At 50.9% G+C, this 26,828-nt stretch overlaps 1 protein-coding gene across 1 annotated transcript; it reads left to right on the top strand.

Moving 5' to 3' along the window:
• Nucleotides 1–10,184: 10,184 nt before the first annotated feature.
• On the top strand, nucleotides 10,185–25,247 carry CD2 (CD2 molecule). Its single transcript, XM_084865949.1, has 5 exons — nucleotides 10,185–10,317; nucleotides 10,458–10,757; nucleotides 15,324–15,554; nucleotides 19,258–19,380; nucleotides 23,787–25,247. The coding sequence occupies exons 1-5, from the start codon at nucleotides 10,257–10,259 to the stop codon at nucleotides 24,116–24,118; spliced, it is 1,047 nt and encodes a 348-aa protein (XP_084722075.1). The 5' UTR covers nucleotides 10,185–10,256; the 3' UTR covers nucleotides 24,119–25,247.
• The last annotated feature ends 1,581 nt before the right edge of the window (nucleotides 25,248–26,828 follow it).

The following is a 26,828-nucleotide window of genomic DNA, read 5'->3' as shown; positions in this document are numbered from 1 at the left end:
CTCTAGGCTCCCCTTTCCCTTAGCCTCCACATAATAGTTCACCAATGTGCATCATTTTAAAAAAAAAAAAAGATGTTTTTATTGATTTTTAGAGAGAGAGGAAGGGAGATGGGGAGAGAGATAGAAACATCAATGAGGAGAGAGAATCATCAGTTGGCTGCCTCTATACAACCCCTCCTACTGGGAATCAACCCACAACCTGAGCATGTGCCCTGATTGGAATCGAACCGGTAACCTATTGGTTCATGAATCAGCACTCAACCTCTGAGCCACACCGGCCGGGCCAATGTGCATCTTTGATGTGTGCTCCCTCCATTCCCACTGGATGCCCTCGGTACGCTTTCCCTGATGGAAGTGTGCGTTGTCGTGGCCAGCCCACACCCATCCCTCCTCTCCATCGCCACGCTGGGTTTTCTTGCCGTTATCTGCATCTTCCCACACGCTGAGGGGGACCTGAGTCCTCCCAGCCCCCGGAAAGGGAGTTGTGGCTGAGGCCTGACCCTGACAAAGTCATTCACGCCCTGGCTCTTCTCATTGGCTCTGGGCTGAGCACCTGGCCCTGCTCAAGCCAATGAGCTTAGAGAGGACAGTTGTTGAAGATTTTGGGAGGAAGCTCCCTTGCTCTTCTGAGAGAGCCGCCTGAGGTGGGTCGTGAGTCGCTGGTGGCCACGTTTCCCACCACGTGGGAGGCCCACCTGGAACAAAGCCAATGCTGAAGAGAGCAGAGCGGAGAGACACAGAGACAGGGCCCGATTTAATGGTTGGAGCTCACGGGTCCAGCGGGGCCTGAACACCCCTAGACCCATGTGACACCCCTGCCCCCTACATCCAACCCACAGGCAGGCCCCACCCACTGCCTCTGGGCTGCATCCACATGGCAACCCCTTCTCCTGGGCCGCTGCTCCCTCCCATTCCCCCCACTCAGACCCCGGCAACAGCCTTCACGCTGGTCTCCCTGCCTCCCTCTTGTCCCGATGCCCCTTCTCCACAGAGAACCACCGAGAGACCCTTTTAAACCCTAAGTCAGACCACCCCACTGTGCTTCTCAAACCCTCTAAAAGCTCTCCGCTCAGCTCCAAGGTGCTCGCTTGTGACCCCAGGCCCCGCATGACCTCTGCTCCCTCTGACCTCACCTCTCACCACTCAGCCTCTCCATCCCCCTGACCTTTGAACTCTCATGGCAGGCCTTTGCACTTGCTGTTCCCTCTTTCAGGACTGCTCTCCCAGCGGACAGCTGCATGGTTTGCTCCCCGTTCCTTCGGGGGCCTGTTCCACTGCTACCTTCCCAGTGAGGCTACCCCGGGTCATCCCTCCCCAACGTGGCACTTCCCCGCCACCCCGTATCCCCTTTACAGCGCGTACATGTTTCTACGGCTCTTCTCACCTGTATCTCCCATTAGACACACATCCTGTAGAAACCCAGGCTGTCGGTTTGCTGCTACAGATCCAGTTCTGAGAACAGCAACTGGCACATAGCAGGTACTCGATAAAGTGTTATCAGCTTACTGAATGAATGAATGAATGAATGAGTTAATCACTTCCCTATTTTGAATCAGGTATTTTCAGTTGGCTTAATGCCACTTTCAGACAGTGTTCTAATACAGCATTCAATTCATATGTGCCTAGCAAGTGGGCAAATGAGCCCTCAGCTCTGGGCAGACTGTAAGTTACAGCCTCAGGTAGTGCCCATAACTGGCCTGTGGCTCCCCGATTGAGTCCCGAAGCAATGTCACACCCAGAGCTCCATGCGATGCTCACGCGGGTTTCACCAGATAAACAGGCCAATCGCCCTCCCCCACCCCCCAGCCCGGTTTATGAGAAAGTGTGCTTTGGAGGAGTTGTGCACGGAGTGCAGATGGTGCCTGCCCGTCGTGGCTCTCCCACCACTCGGTTTGCATTCCTGCCCACTGGTCTCTTCACAGCCCGCCCTCAGCCCAGGGAACTGCTGTGAGGCTCCGGCCCATGTGGTCTCATTTATCCACCATTGCCAGTTCCCCAGGCCCCGAAAGCCAATAAAACTCCGAGTTTTCCCCATATGAGACTGCGGGCTCTTTGGGGAAAAGAAAAGCAGGCATATGGCTCTCAGGAAATCAAATCTGCCTTGTGAGAAAAATTCCCCCTGCGAGTCAGCACAATAACATTCCTCGCAGCCGCTTTTTACATGTCGGGGGCGCGCTAACAGACGTGGGGTCCTGCCTCGAGCGGCCGTAACATGCAGAATACATGGTGCAAAGCATTCTGCAGGCTCCCCGCCTCCCCCCATTCCAGAGCGGCTCCCTACGGACCACATTAGCTCCCTTTCCAATCCCCTGCCCCTCGCCGCACACTCGATGTTCCTCACCAACCCCCAGCGGACGTGCGGAGCCTGACCGGGTTTCACATGGAACAGATAAAACAGCAGGGGCTTCTAATCAGAGACATTTTCCGGGCTGCAAAAGGCTGCAGAAAACCAAGCACAACTCGGCCAATATGGTTCCAGGCTTATTAATACGCACTTGGAACAAGTGGGGCACCCGACACCTCCCTGGCCCCCGAGGGGAGGAAAAGAGATTAGTTACATGTTTACAGACAAAGCCCACAGCGGGGTGGGGGGAGGAGGGAGGGACCCTGGAGACAACTTCCTTCCCAGGGACCTTCCAGGGAACTCGTGTGGTTGCAAAAATCAGCATTATTGATGTACGAGTGATAGACAAAGAACGGCACGTACTGTATGTAGACAATCTGACGCGTTTGGACGCATGCACAGACCCATCACACCATCACCACGATCCAGGCCATCGACGTATCCAGCACCTTCTAAAGTTTCCTTGTGGCCCTTTGTTTGTTTTGTCATAAGAACACTTAACATGATGGTGCAATCTTGATAGATTGCAAACTGTATGGAGGCTCCTAAAAAACAAACAAACTAAAAACAGCTGCCAAACAATCTAGCGACCCTACTTCTGAGAATATATCTGAAGGAAGTGGAACCGCTGTCTCACAGATACCTATGCTCCCTCGTGTTCAATGAAGCATTATTTACAATAGACAAGGCATGGGAACAACCTCAGTGTTCCTTGTGTGAATATTATATATGTAATGGAATACTATTCAGCCAGGGAAAGGAGAAACCCTGCCATATGCAACAACATGGATGAACCTAGAGAAATGTAGGACCAGCAAAACAAGCCAGAGAAAGACTGATGCTATATGATCTCAGTTATAAGTGGAACTTAAAAAAGGCAAATCTATAAGTCAGACTATAGAAAAGGCTCCTTTCCCATTCGTTCAAACTCGCCGGAAGAACCAGACTTCACAGCAGTCAGTACTGAGTCTCAGACAAAGCCTCCTAGGACTTCCTCCTTGGCCTCCTGCCCCCACTGTGCCTCTCTGAGCTCCCTTCCCCACCCACCCACCCTTACCCCCCACCCACCCCCCATTCACTCCTCCCTCCTCTCTGTCCTCAGACCCAGCAAGAGGGTCTCACCCCAGGGCCTTTGCTCAGCCATTTCCCTGCCCCGAGGGCCCCACCTTCACATATTTACTGGGCTCTGTTCCCCAGGGAGCCCTCAGTACCTACAAGTGCAAATCCCCCACCCACCTTCCCCGTTCCCTCTCCTACCTATTTCTCTTGTGAATTTTCCCTAGCTGAATACTTATATGTTATTTATTTATGTTATTATCTGTGTCTCCAATGAATGAACACCATGTAACAAAAGTTTTGGTTTTGCTATTATCCTGAGACACAGACTAATGTGCCTGTGACAATACACATCTGATAAATGATACGTGGAAAACATGAAGCACAGCAGAGACTATTAAACCCCCACCACCACCCACACAGCACTGACGCCTCCCGGAGTCTGAGCCTCGCTGCTGTCGGGCCCTCGGCCCACGATGTACTTCATCAAACTCTTTATAAACTGCACCTCGTTGGTCTTTTAAGGTCCAGCTCCAGCTCCACCTACCTCTCGACCTGAACCCAGCGGACTTTTCACGGGTCCCGTGGCCCCTGGAGCAGGGCGCACCTCCCGCATCGGTCTGAGACCCCAGGGCCCTGCCTGCCTCGCTCATCCTTGTGGTCCCCCTTTGTGTGAGGAGTTTGGGGCTGTGGTGGCCGGTGGTAGGTAGGAGGGGAGGTCCATAGAGCGCCATGCTCAGATTCTGGGAACTAGTTTAGTAACCCAGCACCAACTGACACCCCCCAGGGATCACAGGAAGAAACACCAATCTTGGAATCAGAGAACCGGGGCTCATTTCCAGGCCAAGTGTCCACAGAAATCCATTTAACTTCTCCATCTTACAAACATGCTCATGCTGCCCTGGCTGGCTTCGCTCCGTGGATGGAGTGTCGGCCTGCGGACTGAAGGGTCTCAGGTTCGGTTCCAGTTGGGGGCACATGCCCAGGTTGTGGGCTCGATCCCCATTGCAGGAAGCAGCCAATCGATGATTCTCTGTCATCATTGATGTTTCTTTCCCTCTCCCTTCTTCTCTGAAATAAATTTTTAAAAATGCTTATGCTGTAAGGACATTGTGTGGGTGAACCTGTATTATTTTTGAGGGGGAAACGGGTAAACTGAAAACACTACGTCAATACATATAGTTTGCGTACAAAGTTGGGTTTTCTAACCACCTGCAGTGAAATTAGCAAGGGTGCAGTTCAGGTTGTGGCCAGAGGGTGGCAGCAGCAGGCAGGGGCTCTGCCCTGAGGTCCTTTGAAATACAGCAGGAGGTCTGGAAAGGGATGGATTTACAGAGTTGGTAATAGTGATCACTGTGATGAGAAGTTCTCTCTGCCCGGCTCACCTGCCCCTGAAGGGCATGCCCTCTGTCCTGGAGCTGGGATCTGGCCGTGGTTGACCGCATTCCCAGAAGCCTCCCCTTGGTACTTTCCCCATGCTTTTTTTTCATGGCCGCGGTCCTGGGGTTTCCGGAGTGCAGGTCAGTCCGTCATCACTGACCTCATCTAGCCCTCACCACAACTTTGTGAGCTAAACTGAGAAAGAGGCGTGACCATTCCCCTCCCCTACCTCCCCATTTCAGTCAGGATGCACCAGAGGCTAAAGAAAAGACCTGAAGAGCACACAGCCAGCAAGCAGGACAAGTTAGAACGCGCTCTAAACCTGGGCCTTCTAGCCTGAACTCCACCTCGCCACCACGCCTCTCACCTTCTCCGCTCAACTGTTCATGCACCCGGCATTATTGGGCCCGTGCTGTTTGTTGGGGGGCTGCGTGTACTTCCGTGTAAGCCACGGGGCCCCTCCCCAGGCCGGGCCAGCTCTGTGCCTCCTGGGCCCTCCATCAGGGCAGCTGGCACCACCTCCTCAAAACCAGGGCTGGCGTTCCCGAGCCTGGCAGCTGAGAAACCCTCTGTTTCCCCCTGTCCCTGTGTCACACCCAACATCACAAACTCCCAGGTACTCGGGCCTCCTCGCTAAGCCATCCTGAGGAGTCTTCTTTTTTTTTTTTTTTTTAAGGATGGCCAAGGGTTGGCTTTTTAAGAAAAATATATATTTTATTGATTTTTTACAGAGAAGAAGGGAGAGGGATAGAGAGCTAGAAATGTCGATGAGAGAGAAACATCAACCAGCTGCCTTCTGCACACCCCCAACCGGGGATGTGCCCGCAACCAATGTACATGCCCTTGACCGGAATCGAACCCGGGACCTTCCAGTCCGCAGGCTGACCCTCTATCCACTGAGCCAAACCGGTTTCAGCTTTTTTTGCCTTTTTTTTTTTTTAAATATATTTTATTGACTTTTTACAGAGAGGAAGGGAGAGAGATAGTTAGAAATATCAATGAGAGAGAATCATCGATCAGCTGTCTCTTGCACGCCCCCAACTGGGGATGTGCCTGCAACCAAGGTACATGCCCCTGACCGGAATCCAACCTGGGACCCTTCAGTCCACAGGACGACGCTCTATCCACTGAGCCAAACTGGTCTTGGCAAGTCTTATTTTTATATAGGAAGAAAAAGCCCAGAAAAGTAATACACACCTAAGAAATCTTAGAATGGCTCGAGGATATTCTTTCCACTGGTATTTAGAAAGAATGGAATAGAGGGAGAGAGACAGAGAGAGGACAGTCATTGGTTGCCTACCTCATGTGCCCTGACCAAGGCCAAACCTGCAACCGTACGTGCCCTTAACTGGAATCAAACCCGGGACCCTGTGTCCCTCGCGCGGATGCTCTATCCACTGGGCCAAACCGTCTAGGGCAAAGTGTCCTAGTTTCTATCTGTCTAAAGTCCCAACTGTCGTGCTGAATAGCCTTCAGAGGCCCCGAGAGCCTCCAGCGTCACTGCTTCTGCGTCTGCCCCTCCCTGCTCTGAGTCCTCTCTCTGCTCGCCAAGGAGCCCGCTGTGAACCGTGGGCCTGTTTCGCCAGCAGCAGCCTCACACATCTGGTGTTTACCCCGTCTCTTGACTGCATCATTCTCTCTCGTGCTTGATTTAATCTCGTGTTGTTTTAGAAATTGAGTGTGGCCTCAGTGCACAGTGTTTATAAAGTCTGCGCACACACTCACTCACCCAGAGCAGCTTCCAGCCCTCCAGCTCCATTCAGGGCAGGCGCCCTACACAGGCGAAACCTCTGTTCTCTCTCATTTTCACGGTACCTCTCTCTGTTTCGATATGTTTAGATACACAAATACTTACCATTGTGCTAGTTACCTACAGTATTCAGCACAGTAACATGCTGTCCGGGCATGCGGCCCAGGGCAATAGGCTAGGCTAGTGGTTGGCAAACTGCGGCTCACGAGCCACATGGCAGCTCAAACTAATGAGTTTGCTGACCACTGGGATAGGGGCTTAATCACAAGGAACAACAGCAGCCTGTAATTATTGGACTCGAGAGTCTAGGTCAGTGGTCGGCAAACTCATTAATCAACAGAGTGGCAAACTGCGGTTCGGGAGCCGCATGTGGCTCATAAGCCACAGTTTGCCGACCACTGGGTTAGGCCATAGAGCCGGGTGTGTGGGAGGCTGTACCCTCTGTGATGTTCGCACAACCACCAGACTACCCATCGGCACATTTCTCGGAACATATCCCCACCATTAAGCCTCACCCGGCAGCAGTGGGGAGCTAAGTGCTGAGGCTCTCCTGGGGCCAGGCACTGCCCAGGACACTGGTCTCCTCTCCACATTTCAATTGAGGGTCCTGAGCCTGCCCCCCACATTCAAGTCAGCAGCCTAATCCCCAGCCCCTGGGACCTGCGCTCCAAACTCGGGGGTGGGGGAGCTGTCTGCCTCCTACTGAGATCGCACAGTCATCCTGCTCCACACACCTCCTGGGGCATCACCAAGCCCAGCTTCCCTGCCTGCACAGCCTCCATCTCCTCCCTTTGGGGCCTCGTTTGGCCTCCCCACAAGCTCAGGTGAGACGCGTGGACAAGGAGAGAAAACGGAGCACGCCTTGGTTTCCGTGGTGATCGGCGAGGCCACACAGTGGGTCTGTCTGCAGCCTGGTGTGCTTGGTTGTGTCTGGGTGGTCACATCAACTCCAAAATCACAGCCATTTCCACTGCCAGGCAAGGGATGGCTGTTCCCTCAAAGCAGCCTCATGCAGGCAGCTGCAGAGGCACATCCCGTGGGGGAGACTGGGTCAGAGTGCCCACGCCTTGGCCAACACTGAGCTTTCTTTTCCTTTTGTGTTCCACCCACACAGCAGGGAAGACGGAACCGACCCACGGAAACCGCTCCTATGTCAAGTCTGGGTGCCTGATGCAAGAGTCGCTCAGCCTGGAAGTCCCTGTGTGGATTAATGTCTCTGCGAGAAGAAGTAGGTTCCCATCGGTCACCCGCTGTATAATCACGTGATTATGGGGAAGAAAGCTCTGAGCCCAATAGGCCAGCCCCACCGCATGCTGGATTCCTGGATAGGGGCATGCAGTCTTTGAGTTTCAGTTTCCGAATTTCTACAAGAGGACAAAGACTTCATTTTTAAGCTTCTTGAAAGAAGCTGTGGGAGTGCACTGACCACCAGGGGACAGCTCCGTTGTTGAGCATCATAGAGACCGGTCAACTGGTCAATCGGTCGTTCAGGCTTTTATATATATAGATCATATCATATCATATCAATTATATCATATAATCTTACTCTTAGGTCTACTTTAACTGTTATACAATATTTCATAATATAAATATACTGTTAGTTGTTTTCAATATTTTTTAAAAATATATTTTATTGATTTTTGTACAGAGTGGAAGGGAGAGAGATAGAGAGTTCGAAACATCAATGAGAGAGAGTCATCGATCAGCTGCCTCTTGCACACCCCCTACTGGGGATATGCCCGCAACCAAGGTACATGCCCTTGACCGGAATCGAACCTGGGGCCCTTCAGTCCCCAAGCCGACGCTCTATCCATTGAGCCAAACCTGTCCCGGCTGTTTTCAATATTTCTTATAAAACATGCTCCAACAAACATCCCCAAACAGAATTTTTACATATTTATGCAACTATTTGGGTATGATAAATTTCTCAAGTCAAAATTTTATATAATAAGTATATCTATCCACATATGTACGTTAAAATTTGGTGGAAAATGTCAAATTTGACCCTGGCCAGGATGTATGGGTTTAAAACTCCTCCAATATTGTATAAAGGTCCCTCTTCTTCCCTACATTCTTATCTTTTATGATTTTGACAATTTAATGTTGAATATGGTATTTTATGGTGATTTTAGATGTCTTCTCATATGTTGATATTTCTCCTATTAAGTATTTCTCCTATAAACTGCTCATTCATATACTTTACCCACTTCAAAAAATGGAGTTTCCTTTTTCTTATTGATAGGAATAACATGTTTCTTGGATATTAATATTTTTTCAAATGTATTTAAACTAGTTCCTGCCATGTCTTTTCATTTAGTTCATCTCTTTGCCTATACATAAATGTTATCTTTTTTTTTTTTTTGTCAGTTGTGTCCATCTTCTCTTTATGACCCTTGGGTCATAAAGTATATATAGGCAGGCCTTTCCTACTCAAAAAAGAAAAAAAAAAAGAAAAATGTTTTTATATTTTTAAATAATATTATAGGTTTTAATGTCTAAATATTTAACCCAGTTATAGCACATTTTTGTGGATTATGTGAATTAGGAATCTGTCACACAACCATGAGCCCGACATTCTATTCAGGCTCCTATGACCCAGTGGCCGAGACCTATTGCTTGGCTTCATTTTATTTCCTGGGCCACATTTTGGAGATAATATCTGTATCTGTACGTAAAGTTGAAACAGAAAACAAGCCCAGTGTTTAAGAGGGTAACCCCTCTCTCCTACAGAAGCATAACACTGGAAACTGACTTCGGGGAGCTGCCTTTTAGTGCCCCCTCTTCTGGTACTAGACCTCTCTGTGCACCCATCACTGTACCCATCACTGTCCCCGTCACTCTGCTTCTCTGCCTGCATCACCAGTTTTCTTTCCCTTTCTCCTTCCAAGTCCGCCCTCCCTTCTCCTTCTCTCCTCATCGGTTCCTTTCTCTCACCATCAATAGTGTTACCCACCTTAAATGTTTTTTTAATGATTTGTCCTGGTTGCTTAATAGTATTTCATAGTCTATATGCATTTTTGTTTGTTTTGGAACGCATTTTTATTTGCCTAACTGTGAATTTTTAATAGAGTTACACAAATGTATGCTAAACGTAAGATTTGGGTATTTCAAACATTTAGAACTGAGACTCAATTTATATTTGTTTCCTTTTATCACAATACAGTTTTAAAACCTCAAGAACACATTTGGAGAAAGAGAAGAAATCCACTTTTATAGTTATCTCAGACGTCTTCATTTCCAAGTATTAATAACCATCAGATAAACAGTTGTATACTGCTATTCGCTTTTGAACACCTACCTATATTTCCATGTGATCTTGTCAGAGACATTAGAGCAGCATGATTAGAAGGTGGGCTACCTGGTAGAATTGGGGTCCTTGTTAACTTAGGGGTGATGCTGAGTGACTCACTTAGCCTCTCAGTGTCTGTCCCTTTGATGGGGGTAATACCCCTCAAGGTGCTGGTGAGAATTAAAAAGTGAGAAGAAAACACACACTCCTCAGTGTGCCTACTTCGGCAAAGGAGCACCTCAGCAGCGCTGGTTTGCTCTGTGTGTGAGTGTGTGTGTGTGTGTGTGTGTGGGGGGGGGGTGTGTACACGCACTCTATGCTACTGTAAAAGAAGCAAAAAAGAGAGGCACGTGGTTAAGCTCACGGGGGTGGGTTCTTCCAGTCTTGACTTCCTTGTGCTAACGCTCAGAATCACAATAAGGAAACTAACCCCCAAGATGAACTTCGCATGTAAGATCTTAGCCAGCTTCCTTCTGATTGTCATCCCTTCTACCAAAGGTAAGTTGGCGGTGGGTCTCCACTGCCACCATTCCAAGCCTCTTTAGAGGCTCTGAGGTGAGTGCAGAGTCTGAGAGGTCACAGCCAGCTGTGCCCGGCGGGGAGTCTCAAGGCCTCAGAGACTGTCTTGCTTTTTTTAGGTGTAGCTCTTACAGTTCATGAGGTCCTGGGAATCCTGCACCAAGACACCAACGTGGACATTGTTGGTCCTCTAAAGGAGGACGATATAGATGACAGAGTATGGAAAAAAGACAAAGCGAGGATTATACGATACGCAAATGGAAAGCCTAATGAGGAAAAGGAAAGATACCAAGTGTTCAAAAATGGAACTCTGAAAATTAAACATTTGCAAAGAAATGATAGTGGTAGCTACGAGGTAAACCTATATGATTCAAAAGGACAGAGCATCTTGATGCGAACATTTCATCTGAAGATTCTAGGTAAGTCTTTGTTCCCTAAATTCTTCCATCTCAATATGGGTGCTCTTTAGTAAGTTGGGGAATAGCATTTATCCAATATCTCCTACCCCTGCCTCAGCCTTGGAGGAGCCCAAGGGGAAACTGAGGCATCCCTCCTGCCTCAGGGGAGGCTCTGTGCTGTGGGAGATGGAATCCACGTGTGAAAACACACAGCTGATACACAGTCCGCTTGCCTGGAACTGGCTATCTCTCCAGTGGTTATGGGAACGTGGGGCTGAGCAAAGAACCCGGATTAAGGCGGCATTAGTCAGGAGGAGGGAGCAGGCAGTGGCGAAAGAAAAGGGAGGCATTCCAGGTGGATGATGAAGGGCAAGCTAGGTGGGAGCAGGGAAGGTGAGGCTCACTGGAGAGCAGTGGACCTTCCAACAAAGACAATTTCCAGCCAGGATGCCCTGAAGGAGTAGCTAGCTGTATGGCAGGAAAGGGCTGGGAAGGATGCATTTAAAGATGAAGAGTCCTGGTGTCTGACCCACTCCTCACCAAAGTGGTCCAAGTGGGTTCTGCCGGCCTCCGTAGAAAACACAGGTGTGGCTCTGTGTGTCTGTGCATGGCCGGGAGGGCAGCGTGCACACTGAAGACGGTAGCAAGGAGACTGGCCAGGGGGCTGCTGCTGTGTCCCGGGAAGGGGAGAGGGGCTGGGTTGTGATGCTTAACCCTGCCTGCACGTTAGGATCAACCGAGAGGCTATTAAAAGTTGCCAGTGTCAGGTTCCGTCCTGACAATTAAGTCAGAATATTTTATTTTATTTTATTTAAATATATTTTATTGATTTTTTACAGAGAGGAAGGTAGAGAGATAGAGAGCTAGAAACGTCGATGAAAGAGAAACATTGACCAGCTGCCTCTTGCACACCCCCTACTGAGGATGTGCCCGCAACCAAGGTACATGCCCCTGACCAGAATCGAACCTGGGACCTTTCAGTCCCCAGACCGACGCTCTACCACTGAGCCAAACCAGTTTCGGCAAGTCAGAATATTATAGCATGGGACCTGGGCACCAGCAGGGTCCAAAGGTTGTCAGGTGATTGTGACTGGCAGTAAAGGCTGACGCCCTCTGGCCTGGACTAAAGCATGCCTGTCAATGAGGAAGGGTGAGTCTATGGAGAGTCATCTGTGGAGAAAGCCTAGGCAGATGGCATGGGTGTGGGGCAGAGGGAAGAGAAAGTGGAATTTTCAATGACATGCAGTTGAACGTCCAGAAGCCACTTGAAAGGGGGGGGGGGCGATACAAAGTGAAAAGAGGGTCCTAGCTGGTTCATCTCAGTGGATAGAGCATTGATCAGTGGACCGAAAGGTCTCAGGTTTGATTCCAGTCAAAGAGCATGCATTTCAGTTGCAGGTTGCTCCCCAGCCGTGGTCAGGGCTTGTGTGAGAGGCAACCAATTGATGTTTCTCTCTCTGTGTCTCTCCCCTCCCTTCCACTGACTCTAAAAATCAATGGGGGAGGGGTGTTTGAGGGGGCGGGAGATAAAAATCAATGGAAAAATATCCTCAGGATTAAAAACACACACAAAGCATCAAAGTGAGAAGAGGAAGCTGCACTTGGCCTTGAGAGGAAGACAGGAACCTCAGCACGAGCACAAGGCAACCACTCTGAGCAAATAACACTTCCGTGCTTCACACAGGAAATGTCACCCGGGGCGGGGCCCCTCCTCCTCCCCAGGGCCACCTTCCAGTCCTGTCCTCAGTGTGTGGCCTGGCAGCCACCCCTCTGCAACAATCCCAGACACTGTGGGCTCCCTGCACAAGACAGCTCCCCACAGCCTGGTCCTCAAACCTGAATGGAGAGAACATCCCAGAACTGGGGTGGACGTAGAATGGAGCCAGAAGGCGCCTCTGCGTATGGGGCCCTGGAAGCCCCAGATCTCAAGACTCTTGCTAGCATGGGCTCGGGGTCCTGCTTAGAACATGTGCCTCCCGCTCGTGTCTTCTTTAGTATGGCAGCCATCACAGTGCCTGTCTGCTGGGTGTCCAGAGCTTTGCTCTCATGACCTTATGTGAGGGTCCCAGCACTCCTGGGAGGCAGCTGTCACTACCCCCTTCTTTTCTATAAGGAAACAGAAGCGACCTGCCCGAAGTCTCACAGTCTGCATGCTGCAAAGTCAGGACCAACCCCAGGGCTTCTTTTCAACAAAGATGGTGACTTTTTTTTTTTTTCTTTCCAAAAGCTTTATTGAGACACCATTGACATACCATAAAATTCACCCATTTAAAGTGTATAATTCAGTGGTGGTTAATATGCTCAGCGTTGTGCAACCAACAACAAAATCAATTTTAGAACATCTGTAGTTTCCCCCTTCCCCCGCCCCCCCCCAAATAAACCCTGCACTCCTTGACCAAAAGATAGAGATCTTTCCATGACACAACAGCCACCCCTCTTCCCCCTCCCCGCCCAATCTGTGTGTGTGAGAGAGAGAGAGAGAGAGAGAGAGAAGAGAGAGAGAGAGAGAGAGAGAGCGCGAGCACACACGCATCACCATTCCTTGCCACACAGCCTTGAGTAAATTCTCTATCTGCTCTCTGTGTGCTTTTCATAATAATAACTGCCTGGGGTGTTCAGTGAGACATGGCTTCAATGACTGCACAGGTGCCTGCGGTGCCCGGGTCACAGTGCCTGTTTGCGGAGTGCCCTCTCCATCTCATTGCTTCTTCATGCTTCTCCTGGCTACAGTCTTTTTTTTTTTTCTTTGTCTTTTAAAAAAAATATATTTTATTGACTCTTTGTACAGAGGGGAAGGGAGAGGGATAGAGAGTTAGAAACATCGATGAGAGAGAGTCATCAATCAGCTGCCTCTTGCACACCCCCTTACTGGGGATATGCCCGCAACCTAGGTACGTGCCCTTGACCGGAATCGAACCCGGGACCTTTCAGTCCCCAAGCCGACGCTCTATCCATTGAGCCAAACCGGTTTCGGCCTGGCTACAGTCTTGGCACCCAAATCCCCTCAATGAGGGGGCCGCTGCCGCTGGTTGAAAGGACAGTGGGAAGCCTTTTAAAAGCAGATGTTAGTGGAGAAGCGGTTAGAATTAAGGAGTTCTCACCTATGGGATGAGCCCCCTTTGATCTGGCCATTCCTCTGTAGGAAGCCCCCTGACAGAGGATATGTACAAAGATAGGACGTGGGAGAATCTGCTGATGGTCGTGTGGTTTATATTAGTGAAATACTGGGAAGGATTTTAAAGTCCCCAGCAACTAGAGAATTATTCACTAAATGAAGAATACATCATTTAAAAACAATGGTGGTGACATACTTGATATTCTTAAGGGAAAGAATTTCATAAAAGATCAGTGAAGGAACAAAGGCAGACTACAAAATCACAGGATACGGATTTCATTTTTAAAACATTATTTATATGTGTATGGAATGCATAGAAAACATCTGCTAAAGGTATACATCTAAGCATTAATAATTATTGGCTCCGAGTAGTGGAATTGCAAGTGATTTTTAGTCTTGAAACTTTTAAAATCAATTTTTACCATGATGGGGTGTCAGTCTTATAAATAGAACAAAGAATATTTCCATTCTGAAAAAACAAGTAAATGCCTTGACTCCACCCCAGACTATGAACTAACCCTATCTTGCTGTTTGGCGGCATTTCTGCATCCTCCTCTTTCTTGGTTGCATAGAATGCAAGGATGGGGGTGGGAAGCTTAATTCCTACATGCCTATATATTGAGACAGAAATGAAATTTGGTGGGAAAGTTCATTAATGAGATATTGTAGGGGATCCTGGGAAAGTAAGCTGTCCATCAGCATAATGAATGGAGAGACCCCGGGCAAGAAAGGTGGCTAGTCTGGGCCAGAGGGAAGTACGTAGGAGAGAAAAAGCAGAAGAGGAGAAATCAGAGGTCTCACAGCTACAAGTGGTGGGGTAGGGTTTGCCCCTGGCTCATGTGACGCCAAGGCCAGGCTCTTTGAAGATTCTCACGTCAGAAAAGCAAGGAATTCATGATTACGAATGGATCAACTACCACCAATAACATCAGTGCCTACACTTGGCCCAGGGCTTTGTCACATGCCGTCCCTGTCACAGCAGGTGGGGCCTGTCTTTCTCATCTTTCTCTTAGAGATGAGGTCAAACGGGCATTGCACCATGCGGGGCCAGGCCGCTCTGGGCAAGAACCCACCCAATTGAACCTCTCAGAGCCTTGGACATTTCATCTGCCACTAGGAAGGAAAACATCAACCTCTCTGTTTGCTAGGATTTAACGATATCATGAATGTTATCATGTATGTGAGAACTGTTTAAGGTATAAAATAGCACTTAAACATTTGATGTGCTACATTTTTACTGGTTTAATGTACGTACGGTCTTTATCATAAATGCATTTTCTCTGAATGTGCTGTGTTGATTTAAAAAATTATTTATGAAAATAGTTGGGGGTCTTTGAAATTGCTCCTTGGTCTCAAACTGACTCTATTCTCCCTCCCCCCGACCCATGCTCCTCAATAAAAAGGTATGTCTATTAATCATATCATAATCAGAAAGCTGACTCATATGAATGGGATTTTTCTTTTCTTTTCAGAGAAAGTCTCAAAACCTGTGATAAATTGGAATTGTATCAACACAACCATAACCTGTGAGGTAACACAAGGCACTGACCCTAAAATAACACTGTATGGACCTAGGACCAAAATCAAAGAAGGCCAGAAGGCCATCACGTACAAGTGGAAGACTAAACCAAATGGACAATTCAACTGCACAGCAATTAACCGTGTCAGCAAGGAAACCAGCATGGCGGACATTGACTGTCCAGGTACTGTCAAACATCCCCAGTTCACTTCTCAAATACAGTCTGCCAGGCCCACTCCAGGGCCCTGGTGCCAGGCAGCTTTGACTCAGTATGAGAACTGAAAGCACACCCCTTCCCCCTAAAAACCTTCAAGGCAAGACTTAGAGGAAAGAGGAGGTGGCGTGCTATGGTTACCCACATGACACCCTCCCACAAACGCCATATAACCTCAGGCAATTAAAAAGATCTTTTGGGAGAAAGAATGGCCAAACCAAAGACACAGAAGGAGTTGTAGAGGCTTTTTTTAATGCAAATCTCCACTTTCCCAGAGAGAAGAACTTACTTGCCCATGGTCCCTCGACTAGTCAGTAATCACAGTGGTGACTCCCCTTGTAATGATGGAGAAGGGAGCAGGAAAGATCCCCTTAAGGTGGGGGTCACGGCCAGCGCCCCCTATCAGTGGCTGCAGGAAAACACACGGAGCTAGGGGGCCGGGAGAAGGAGAGCTCGAGGCCGGGAGGACCATGAGCGCAGTGAGAAAGTGCTCCTCCTACCTTAGGACAGACAGCCTGGCTTTGGCACCAGCACCCAGAAGTCCCGAAACTCTAAGAGTCTAAGCCCTTTCCTGGCAGCCCAGCCTGGCACTGCCCCCAGAAGTAAAGTTGGGGAGTCTGCTGTAGTGCTCAGCTCTGGGAGCCAGAGGTCTGTCCAAACATAGTGGGATGACCTTGACAGAGCTCCTTTCTTCTGGGCCACCGCCTCCTGGTCTGCAAGGAGAATGATCCCCTGATTCCCAAGAGTCTACTCATCTGAGACTCTGTGATTGCCTTCCCAGTGAGGTCTGGTGGACCCCCAGAAGGGAGACTGAACACAAAAGTGGTTATTTGGTCTGAAACCCTGCGTTTAGGCAGCGACTATGGCTGGTCAGTGACCCTAGGAAGCAGCCGTGGGCTGGTGCGAAGGCAGAAGTAAGGCTTTTTCACGTATATTCTTTGAATTAGTTATATTTTGCTGCGTAACAAATTATCCCACATTGTGTGGCTCAACACAACAAGCAGCTATTATCGCAGAGGTGCTGTGAGTCATGAATCTGGGAGTGACTTGATGGTCCTGGCTCAGCACCCTTCATGAAGCTACAATCCAGATCCTGGCAGTATGCCATGTCAATCATGTCCAGGCTCTATGGAGGGGTCCATGTCCAAGATCACTCATGCGGGCCATTGGGCTGCCTCACGTTATGGCCGCCAACTTCCCTCTGAGCAATCTAAGCAGGAGCAAGAACAAGGTCTCGAGACAAAAGTCACGAACATTTGATAACGATCTCAGCAGTGATAGGAAGCCCAGCACTTTGGCTGTATTCTAGCCATCAGAAGCAACCAGTAAGTCCAGGCCACAGTCAATGGGAAGAGATGACACAGGCGGGAATCCGGGAGGCAGGATCTTGGGGCCATCTGTGAGTGTGCCCCCCACACAGGTAGACCAGCATCACTTCTTCCGTGTGTCTGCCCGTCATCACAGCACAGTGAAGCCAACGGCCCCTCCTGGACTTTACGACCCCTTTTCCCTTTCAGAGGGCCTTTGCTTAGAGTTGCCAGATTGAGCAAAGAAGAAGACAGCATAAGTATGTTTCAAATGTTGCATGGGACCTGACAGTAGCTAAACTAAAAATTATTCATTGTTTAATTGAACTTTCACTGGGCATCCTGCGTCTTATCTGACGACCTACTTCATGTCTTTTTAAACTACATTCCATCAGGATAAAACGTATGTGTATTAGGGATGGAGAGAGGGCCTAGGGTCAAAGACTAGAAACCTCATGCCCTGTACCCCTTACATATGGCGTAAAGACAGAAACTTCATGCTCCTTCTCTATGATGCAGAGCAGGAGCCGGACTGGGAAGAGCCACAAAAGAGATGGGAGGACTATCGGGGCTGGGGGGAAGAAAAGGGGAGGCTGGGGAGCGGGGTGCTTCTCTTGAAGGCCCTAAAAAGGATCAGGTGTTTCCCCCTGAAAGGCCGAGGCAGAGAGGAGTGGAGAGAAGACTAACCGTGGGCTCAGGATAGGTGATTATGTACTTAAAACCAGAACATGGGAGGCAGGGCCCAGCACATACACTCCAGGCACCTCTCTCCGAGGAGGGCAGGAAGGAGGGTGGCTGGCTTCAGACACCGTGAGCTCCCAGTGTTGAAGGCCTCTGAGACAAGCTGGAATGTCTCTCATGGACAGCACTGCCAGGTGCCCCAGAGGGCCATGCTGGACAAGCCTGAGGACTGACTTTGTAATATCCCCAAGGGAGGGGTGTGACCATCCGTGTGAGGACTGAGAGCTGGTGACTGCCTGGCTGAGCCCTGGCCTGTCCTGGCCAACCTGGGAAGCTCTCTGCTCAGCCTGAAGGAGACTCCAAGCAGCCTCCGGCCCTGCCTCCCAGCCAGCCGATCCTAAAGAGGCGCAGATACGTACTCAGACCCGTTTCACAGCAGTTTAGAATCACGCCTGCTATTCTAAAGGAAGCCCCTGCATCCTCAGACCAGAGGATGTGCAACTGGCAGGCAAGGAGATGGTCAGAGAGACTTGGACAAAGCGAGCAGGGACTAGCACGCCACTGCAGCCTGTCGGTTAGGTTTCTGGGCCTCGGGCTCGCTCCTGGGCTCCGTGTGAAAGAGGATCTCCCTAGGAAAGTTTGGCTGGAGAAAGGTTTCTTTGTGATGCTGGGCTGAGCTCCAGTTTGTTCTCCAGATGTCTGAGTCCCCGGACCCCCGGCCCCACGGCTGCCTCTCTAGCTGCCACTGACTCACAAAGGGCAGATGGCCCAGCAGCCCTCCCGGGAGCAGCCCCCAGGACACAGAGCTCAGCTAAGAGCAGGCCCTCCCTCTGTGCTGCATTATAGTCTACAAAGCACATCCACTGTCTGACGGACTCCCAGCAGCCTCCCTGTGATGAGTTTCATCATCTCCGTTTCACAAAGAAAGGCACAGGCTCAGAGAGGTGGAGTCACTGGCCAAAAGTCACACAGCACTTGCCTAGAGGAGCCTGGAACTCAGACCCCTTTCCCTAAACACTGAGTCATTGCTTTACAGCTACCGAAGAGGGGCGGGAGCTGGAGATCAATGCCCCTGCTGCTGCTAACTCACTGTGTGCCAGGGTTTCCCTCCCAGGCCCGGGACGTCTGGGAGGAGGGCTGGCTGTGCAGTCAGGGGGCCGGGCTGGATAAGGGACACATTTACCCTTAGTCTTTGGTCACTACCTGGCCAAGAGGGTGAGGGAAACAACTGGTATAGGAGGGCAGCCGGAGGTGAAGCTGGGTAAATGGTGCAGAAACTCTGAGACAAGCAGCTGCTTAAAGGAACCGCTCAGGAAGACACTGTGTGGCCTTGGGCAACTCACCCGCCCTCTCTGGGCCTTGTCTGCAAACCTCGAGGTGACACCGCATCGTCTCTAACCTCCTTCTAGATCTGACCTTCTGCTATGGCCTCCTTCCTGGGGGCCCTGGCGGTCCCCCGGCGCAGGAAGGATCAGGTGGTCCAGCCCAAGAGGGCACTTCCTTGGGGCGCCTTTGGGGACAGACACCCTCCGCCACCCTCCCTGAGCCTGGCCTCTGTGAGGCTGAGCAGTTGCGTTTTTTAAGCTCCATCATCTGCTTCACTCGGGAGGCAGGAGTCCTAGGCCTGAGCAGAGGTGGTCCTTCTGCTAACACGGCCCCACCATGCCCCCTCTTTCCTCCTGCAGAGAAAGGGCTGGATGTCCCCCTCATCGTCGGCATTTGTGGCGGAGGCGTTTTCTTCTTACTCTTTGTGGCGCTCCTCATTCTCTTCATCAGCAAGAGGAGGAAACAGCTCCGAAGGAAACACGGTGAGCCCCCACTCCCTCCCCACTCCCCGCCCCTGCAGGCCTGGGCAAAATCCCCGTGGAAACGACTGGCGGGGAGGACACTTGCGCCTGGATCCGGCAGTTTCAGAATGTCAGGGCTGTAAGCGGCGGTTACAGTTTGTTCCATTTGTGGTTAGCTTGACTTCTGAAAAACAATTCTCAGTGGCAACCGTGTGGGAGCTTACGAAGCTCAATCCGGGTTGGCCCCATTGTCGTCCACCTCCTGAGCCGACGCTGCATAAGGCAGTGCGGACTTAATTTATGTATTTATTTGTGTATGTATGTATGTATGTACATACGTATGCATTTTTTCCATCACCTTTTGCCCCCTCTGTCCTCTTGCCCCTCCACCCATCCCCCTCTTCCCCTGCAATCATCACCCTGCTGTCCCTGAGTGTGGTTATGCTTTGAATAAGCCACACACCTCTATGTGGGTAGGAGGGTTGGTTAGCTTCAAAACACATGCCTGTGGACACACACGTTGCCCAATCCTGCGGAGCACGGGTAAAACTTCAGGGCCTCGGGGGCCCCCAGGGACACCCTTGTTCTAAAACCAGGTGCTCACAACTCCCTTTCCAATTGGCTGTTCAGAGGGAGGTGCTTGGCCTCTGGGTGTTTGTCCCTCAAATCAGGCCCATCTGACAACCCACGGAGGTGAAGAAAGTGATGCTCAGCAGCGGGGAGCTGGCTCACAGAGCACGCAGGCCCCCGGAGGCAACGTGTCCAGATACAGCCACCACCCCCCCTCACTGTGGGAATGCGTTCTGAGATGCCCAGTGGTGGCCGGGAACCACAGACAGTGCCAAAGCCTGCATACACAATGTTTTCCCTACAAATGCACACTTATAGTGAAGTTTCTTTCTTTCTTTCTTTTTAAATATATTTTTATTGATTTTGTACAGAGAGGAAGGGAGAGAGATAGAGAGTTAGAAACATCGATGAGAGAGAGTCATCAATCAGCTGCCTCTTGCACACCCCCTACTGGGGATATGCCCGCAACCAAGGTACATGCCCTTGACCGGAATCGAACCCGGGACCCTTCAGTCCCCAAGCCAACGCTCTATCCATTGAGCCAAACTGGTCTTGGCGTGAAGTTTCATTTATAACTTTAGGCACAGTAAAAGATGAACAATAGTGACTAATAATCAGCTAGATGATAACAATACCTTGTACTAAAAGTTATGTGAACGGCTTTGTGGCCATTGTTAAGTGGAATAATGGTGACTTGAACACACGCACTGAGGTGCCTCGACAGTCGATCTGATAACTAAATGGCTGCTAACTGACTAACGGAGCATGCGCGGCGTAGATACATATACGAGTGGATACGCTGGGCCAAGAGATGATTCATATCCAGACAGAACAGAGCAAGATGTCATCGCTATTCAGAACAGCGTGCAATTTGAAATGTATGAATTGTTTATTTCTGGAAATTTCCATTTAACATTTTTGCACTGCAGTTGACCACGGGTAAGTGAAACCGTGGATAACAGGGGACTATAATGGCACACCAGGTGTCTCCACAGGTGCTGGGATGGGACTGTTGGGACCCCATGCTGCAGGTGGGTCCAACAGGGGGCATCCAGCCTTGGGCAGGCCCCTCAGGTTCTGCGTAACCCCACATTCATTGTAGGACTGGCTCCCCTCACTCTTAGAATGGGCACTCTCCCCCCGCCCACCCCCCCCCCAAGGAAGGACCTGGCGGCCTTGAGCTGCCGTCAGATTTGAGTGCCACTGGCCTTCAGCCCTAAATCCTGCCATACCTCTGCCCCATGTTCCACCTCCATCCTTCCCACACTCTCCGCCCCAGCGGGAGAGAATCACCTGTGAGTCCCAGAGGCACCACGGCTTCCTCACCTCTGTGCCTTGCTCAGGCTGTTCTCTGCCCTTTCCTCCTGCAAAGGCCCCTTCTCCATCACCTGATGCTCAGAGACCACTCATTCTGCCAGAGTGGACCTCCCACGCCACCCACAAGGCAATCCCTGCTTCCACCAGGCTGAAGTGACCAACAGAAGGACTGCCTCATCGTGACAAAATAGTGGCCTGTGCCAGGCACTCATCTCTATAACCTATGCTTCATAGTTATGATCTTATCCAAATTTCCAAGTGGCCTCATTCACACGGATGAGGAAATTTAAGCTCAGTGAGGGTCAATGATTTGCCTGGAATCCGATAGCCAGCAGGCTGAGTCAGGACTAGGCGAGGCCAGCACTAGGCGAGCTCAGGGTGCAACACTTAAAGAGGAGCTCACCTTCGACCCTGCTGTTGTGCAACCTTGAGAGTGAGGGCCTGGGTGCCTTGCTGGTTTCACCCTCATCGCCCCAGCCCGGGGCTGAGTAACCAGGAGCTGCAATGAGGGAGAAGGACACCGGGCCTGGAGGAAGCCTGGGAGCAGACCCTGGGAGGATGGCTAGTTGGATGTGGGCATGCTGGGGCCCACAGCACAGCGCTGGCCAGACAGGCTGCACAGAGCCACAGCTAGCCTAGTCTGTCCAAGCCGGCCTGAGGTTTCCATCACTGGACCACCCCTCCTCCTCCTCCTGGACAACGGGGGCTCTTGGTCTGCACCCCTGGGGGGTCCTTCGTGGAGATTGGCATTGTGACCTGCAGTCCCACTTACTTGACTTAGCTTCCTGAGCACAGTGCTTGTGTCTGGGCTACCACTGCCACTTAGCAATGACACCTGCCACCTGGAGGAAGAGGAATACGTTTTCGAAGAACAAATGAACAGGACGGTGGTGAACAGACGAGTGAATGAATGGCCAGGCCAAGCCTTCCACGTTGGGGAAAACAAGGCTCCATTGTCCCACAGTGGGAAGCGGGTCAGAGATCACAGTCCTCTGCTGTGCCTTCTGGGCACCACCTTGGGGCACCAGGGATGGCACAGAGGGTGTGTTTGCCCTTTCTGTTCCCTTTTCTCTGTGTGCGTGGAGCACACCGGCCTCCCACATGTACAAGCCACGTCGCGGCCTTAAGCCCTCACAGTGGACGCTGCCTGAGCCTGGGGTCGCAGTGGAGAAAGCCTCTGGCCCAGCATCATCACCTGAAGGTGCAGGGCGACACAGGGGCCTGGCCCAAAGCCCTCACCCTGTAATGATGCGACCCCGGGGAGGAGGTCCTCCTGCCTCCTCCAGAGCGCTGCAGGGGTGGCTGTGGGCACGGGGACTCCACTCCTACCTTGTAGCCCAAAGGAGGCGGAGGGGCCAGGGCGAGGGGCCGAGGGGTGGGGTCCTCCAGATCGCCAGCGGCTGAGCATCTGCACCATTTTCTGTGTGATTTGAAAACTGCACAGGACAAACTGCGTTACTAGGAGTCTTGGGCCTGTGTTTCTGATTGACAGGCCCCAGAGCAGAGAATCCCAGAGGGGTGGCCACGGAGGAATTCTTGCCTCCCGGGTGCCCGGGAGGATGGGGCTTGCTTCTGAACTTCTAAGAACCTACCCTCCAGCCCTCACCAGAATGTGGGCTGCATTCGAGCCAGAGGAAAAGGCGGATCTAACAGAGAAACCCGGGGGAACGAAGGTCATAACTGATCTCCCCTCCGCCCACTCAGGGCCTATGGGAGGGCTCTGACCACCAGGCGCTCAGCATCTGCTCCCAGGAGACCCAGGCACAAAGGCCCCCACCTGTCTCCTCACCTCTGGCTTCCTGAGCTCTCAAAGGCCCAGGCTCTCATTCTGCCTCGCTGGTGGCAGATCTGTCTGCCCCACAAGTCTGGGAACCCTTAGGGCAGGGGTGGGGCACACCCGGCCCCCGGGCCTTGTATGGTCTGGCCCTGCCAAGGCATTAGAGGTGAGTTAATGAAATGTTTGACCAGATATAGCAGGCTAACTTTTAAAAATATATTACAGATAGCTCCCATTTCTCCCTTCTCTCCTTCCAGCCCTCTCCCCACTCCCTTACTGCCCGGGTCCGGGGGCTATGCCTATGAGTATGTATTTTCTTGGGCTTATCTCTCTTCATCCCCCTAACCCCACACTGAGGTATGTCAGTCTGCTCCATGCTCCCATGCTTTGGGTCTTATTTTGTTGGTCAATTCATTTTGTTCATTCGATTCCACGAATGAGTGAGATCATGTGACACTTGTCTTTCTCAGTCTGGCTTGTTTCACTTAGCATCAGATTTTCCAGGTCCGTCCAAAGCAGGCTAATTTTTACCTTGATTATTTTGTATGGCCCGTGAACAGGGCTCTAAATACCCAAACGCCCTTTGGCAGAGAAAAGGTTCCCTGCCCCTGCCTCGGTGGGGAGGGGCAGCCCCTGCCTCCTCATCACCGCCCCGAGAGCAGCCGGCAGACCCCGTGTGCAGAGAAGGGCCACTCGGTAAAGAGCCGCATCCATCAGACCTTGCAGAGGTGAGCTCGGAAGTTTACAGGTTTTGTTGTTGCAGGTGAGAAACTGGAACTCAGAGCACACAGAAACACCTCTGAGGAAAGGAGCCGGAGGCCCCAACAGCATCCAGCCTCAGCTCCTCCCCCTGCGGCCGCATCCCAAGCTCCTCCTCCGCCTGGTCATCGTCCCCCGGCTCACGGTCCTCGCCCCCCGCCTCCTGGCCACCGCGCCCAGCACCAGCCCCAGAAGAGGCCCCTGCCTCCCCCAGGCGCCCATGTCTACCAGCAGAAAGGACCTCCTCTCCCCACGCCGCGGGTTCAACCGAAACCTCCCCGTGGGCCCAGAGAGAACGCCAAACTGTCCTCCGGCAGGGCTGACCACGTCCTTTGATTGAGAGGTAGAAACTGTCCCTTCCTGCCCTGGAGCCTGCACTTCTGCCGGCTGTGTCCTCACCTCCCGGGCTCCTGGCCCAGAGCCACACCTGCACACCCCTCAGCCACACGGTCTCACATCTGGAGTCACTGGCCTCCTCCTCAAGTGCCACCGCACCAAGAAGAGAGAGACAGTGAAGTGCAATCATTAGGATGAGGGGTGACAGAGCACGAAACCCTAGAGCCCTCGGCGCCTCCAGGAGCGACATCCATCCAGCAGCCGCTGTGCCCGGGTCTCGTTACCAGCCACCTGCCTGTTGCAGGGACTCTGGGTTTCTGATGTGCCTGGGGGACACTTGCCTACCATCTCCCAGTAGATGTGAAATAAAAGGTCTGACTGGATCCCAGTGCCTACTGATTATAGAAAGCAACCCAGCAGCGCCCGGCCAGTATGGCTCAGTCGGTACAGTGTCATCCCATGCACCAGGAGGTCTCACGGTTTGATTCCCGGTCAGGGCACGTGCCCGGGTTGCAGGCTCAATCCCCAGTAAGGGGTGAGCAGGAAGCAGCTGATCGATGTTTCTCTATCATCGATGTATTTCATCTCTCTGCCTCTCCCTCCCTCTCTCTAAAATCTATAAACTTAAAAAAAAAATAAAACCAAATAAAGGAACCCAGCATCAAGCTGCGGCATCAGAAAGAGTCTGGCTGGCGTGGCAGTGGGACCACATTTGGTCGCCCCAATTCTCCTGGGTCCCCGCCCCCGCCAGAGCATCAGCATGCTCCCCGGGGCTCACCTGCAAAGCCAACCTGATAGCCTGACAGCCTGCTTGCGGATTCGCTTAATGAATTGAATCCTCTCCGCACAAATGTCTACAAGAGGCACCAGAAAACGTAATTCTTTGGGTACCACTCCCTTCAGACATGGTCATGACGATCTATAGCAGTGGTTCCCAATGTGGGGCATTCCCCCTGCCCCCACAGAGGGCGCAATTTCATTTTTAAGGGGGGCAATTCAAGAACGAGTTATTAACAGTGATTTTTTTTTGTATTTCTTATGGTTCTAGGGGCCTCATATACTGTATATAAATATATATTGTGACAACATATTCATGCATCTCACTTCTCTATTACATGTTTTGAAACTTGATTTGTTATTTTTTTTCATATCACTTCATATTATTATTTAACAGTTTCTTAGTGATTTCTTCCTCAGGACTTCAACTGTCCTTTCGTTCTTTTATTTTTCTCTGTCATGAGTGCCATGTTCTTTGGAAGCTTGTTTAGACCAAGTTCATGGCCTTTTAGGCTTCCTCCATGTGACTAAAAGTTCATTTTTTTAATAATAAGAATTATATATTACGGGGAGGGGGCATCAGGATTTCAGAGATGCTTAGGTGGGGTGTGGCCCCAAAAAGGTGGAAACCACTGATCTACAGAGTCATCCTGGATAACCCATGGATACTGGAGGGGCCGCAAGCCAATCAGATGACATGCAAAAGGCAGGCTCAGGGAAAACCTGGTTGAATCAAACCCCAAGTGTCTTCACTGACCACTGCTTACAGGTCAGACCCCATCCCCAGCTAGAGTCATGCTAGCTGGACTTCGGGGGAAGTGGGGAGAACAAAACAGCTTTTCGTTAGGGTTCTTCAACACTAGGCGGTGAGAAGATACGCGATTTGAAATGTCGGTGCCATGGCTGTGGTCCCGTCCGCAGCCTCCGTCCGCCGCCTTGGCCTGGCCCCTCTAACTCTTGGTGAATCTTATCAGGCTCTGACAGGAAGCTCTGAGGTCTAAACCACAAAGTCTGTGTGACTCTTCAGGCTTCCTGTGACAGCTTCACTGAGGGCTGAACTGCTTATTCCTTAGCACCCAGAGTCAATTACCAAGGATAATGCTGTCTGGACGAAACTCCACAGCCTCCTGAAATTCATGCAGGAAATTCAGCCAAGTAACGGTCATCACAGGATCTACCTTCAGTAGGAGAGACGGGGGTCTGAGCACTGCCCCTTCCTCCTTCCTCATTTCAGTCCTGAGCCATTCCATCAGGCATCCTTCCAGAATGACCTCCATCCCATCCCTTCTAGGAGCCATCCCTGGCCTGGTGCTGGGCTTTTCCTTTGAAATCCTAAAGTGTTACACGTGATGCAGATCATGTGCTGCCTGTAAGTATTCGATCTTTTGTTATTCCTTCACTCAACAAACACTTATTGAACTTCCTCTGCATCCCAGGCTCTGCACCAGGTACCAGGAGCACAGGGGTGTACAGCTGACTGTATCTTTGCTTTCACGGACCGCACAACCTAGCTGGGGGAAGGGCGGACAACTTCCAGGATAAAGGTAACGGCGTGATGAGTATAGGTCAGAGGCAAGCACCGGCGCCCAGAGGGAAGATGTGGACCGCAGGTTAGGAGGTGGGGCCGGGGTGACACTGAGTTAAGTTGTAAGAGATGAGTAACATGGGGAAACAGAGGTGCGGAATTACCATGTGGCCCTCCACAACATGAGCAAAACTCACGTCAGCTACCTGCTCATGCATCTTGCTGTTCCTTTACTACTGTGTTTCATCACTTTGAAGATGCCATTGATTTTAAGTGGCATCATCATTCTACATACCATAAAAAGAAAACCTCTCAACTGTCTTATAACAAAGCTAAGATACACCCCTTTTCTGTGATGTTAAAATGTGAAAAGATGTGCTTTTTTATTTGATTTATTTATTTTTATTT

This window comes from Pipistrellus hanaki, assembly GCF_964339955.1.
Source record: "Pipistrellus hanaki genome assembly, chromosome: 18".
Lineage (NCBI taxonomy): Eukaryota > Metazoa > Chordata > Mammalia > Chiroptera > Vespertilionidae > Pipistrellus > Pipistrellus hanaki.
The sequence above is the reverse complement of the archived record's forward strand: the minus strand, read 5'-3'. Positions and strand labels throughout refer to the sequence as shown.

What these genes read in the sequence shown, in the direction of transcription:
- CD2 (XM_084865949.1), top strand. Translation starts at nt 10,257, where the DNA reads ATGAACTTCGCATGTAAGATCTTAGCCAGCTTCCTTCTGATTGTCATC. An exon ending in GGCGGACATTGACTGTCCAG is followed by an intron (nt 15,555 to 19,257) that starts GTACTGTCAAAC and finishes TTCCTCCTGCAG; the next exon opens with AGAAAGGGCTGGATGTCCCC. An exon ending in ACAGCTCCGAAGGAAACACG is followed by an intron (nt 19,381 to 23,786) that starts GTGAGCCCCCAC and finishes TTGTTGTTGCAG; the next exon opens with GTGAGAAACTGGAACTCAGA.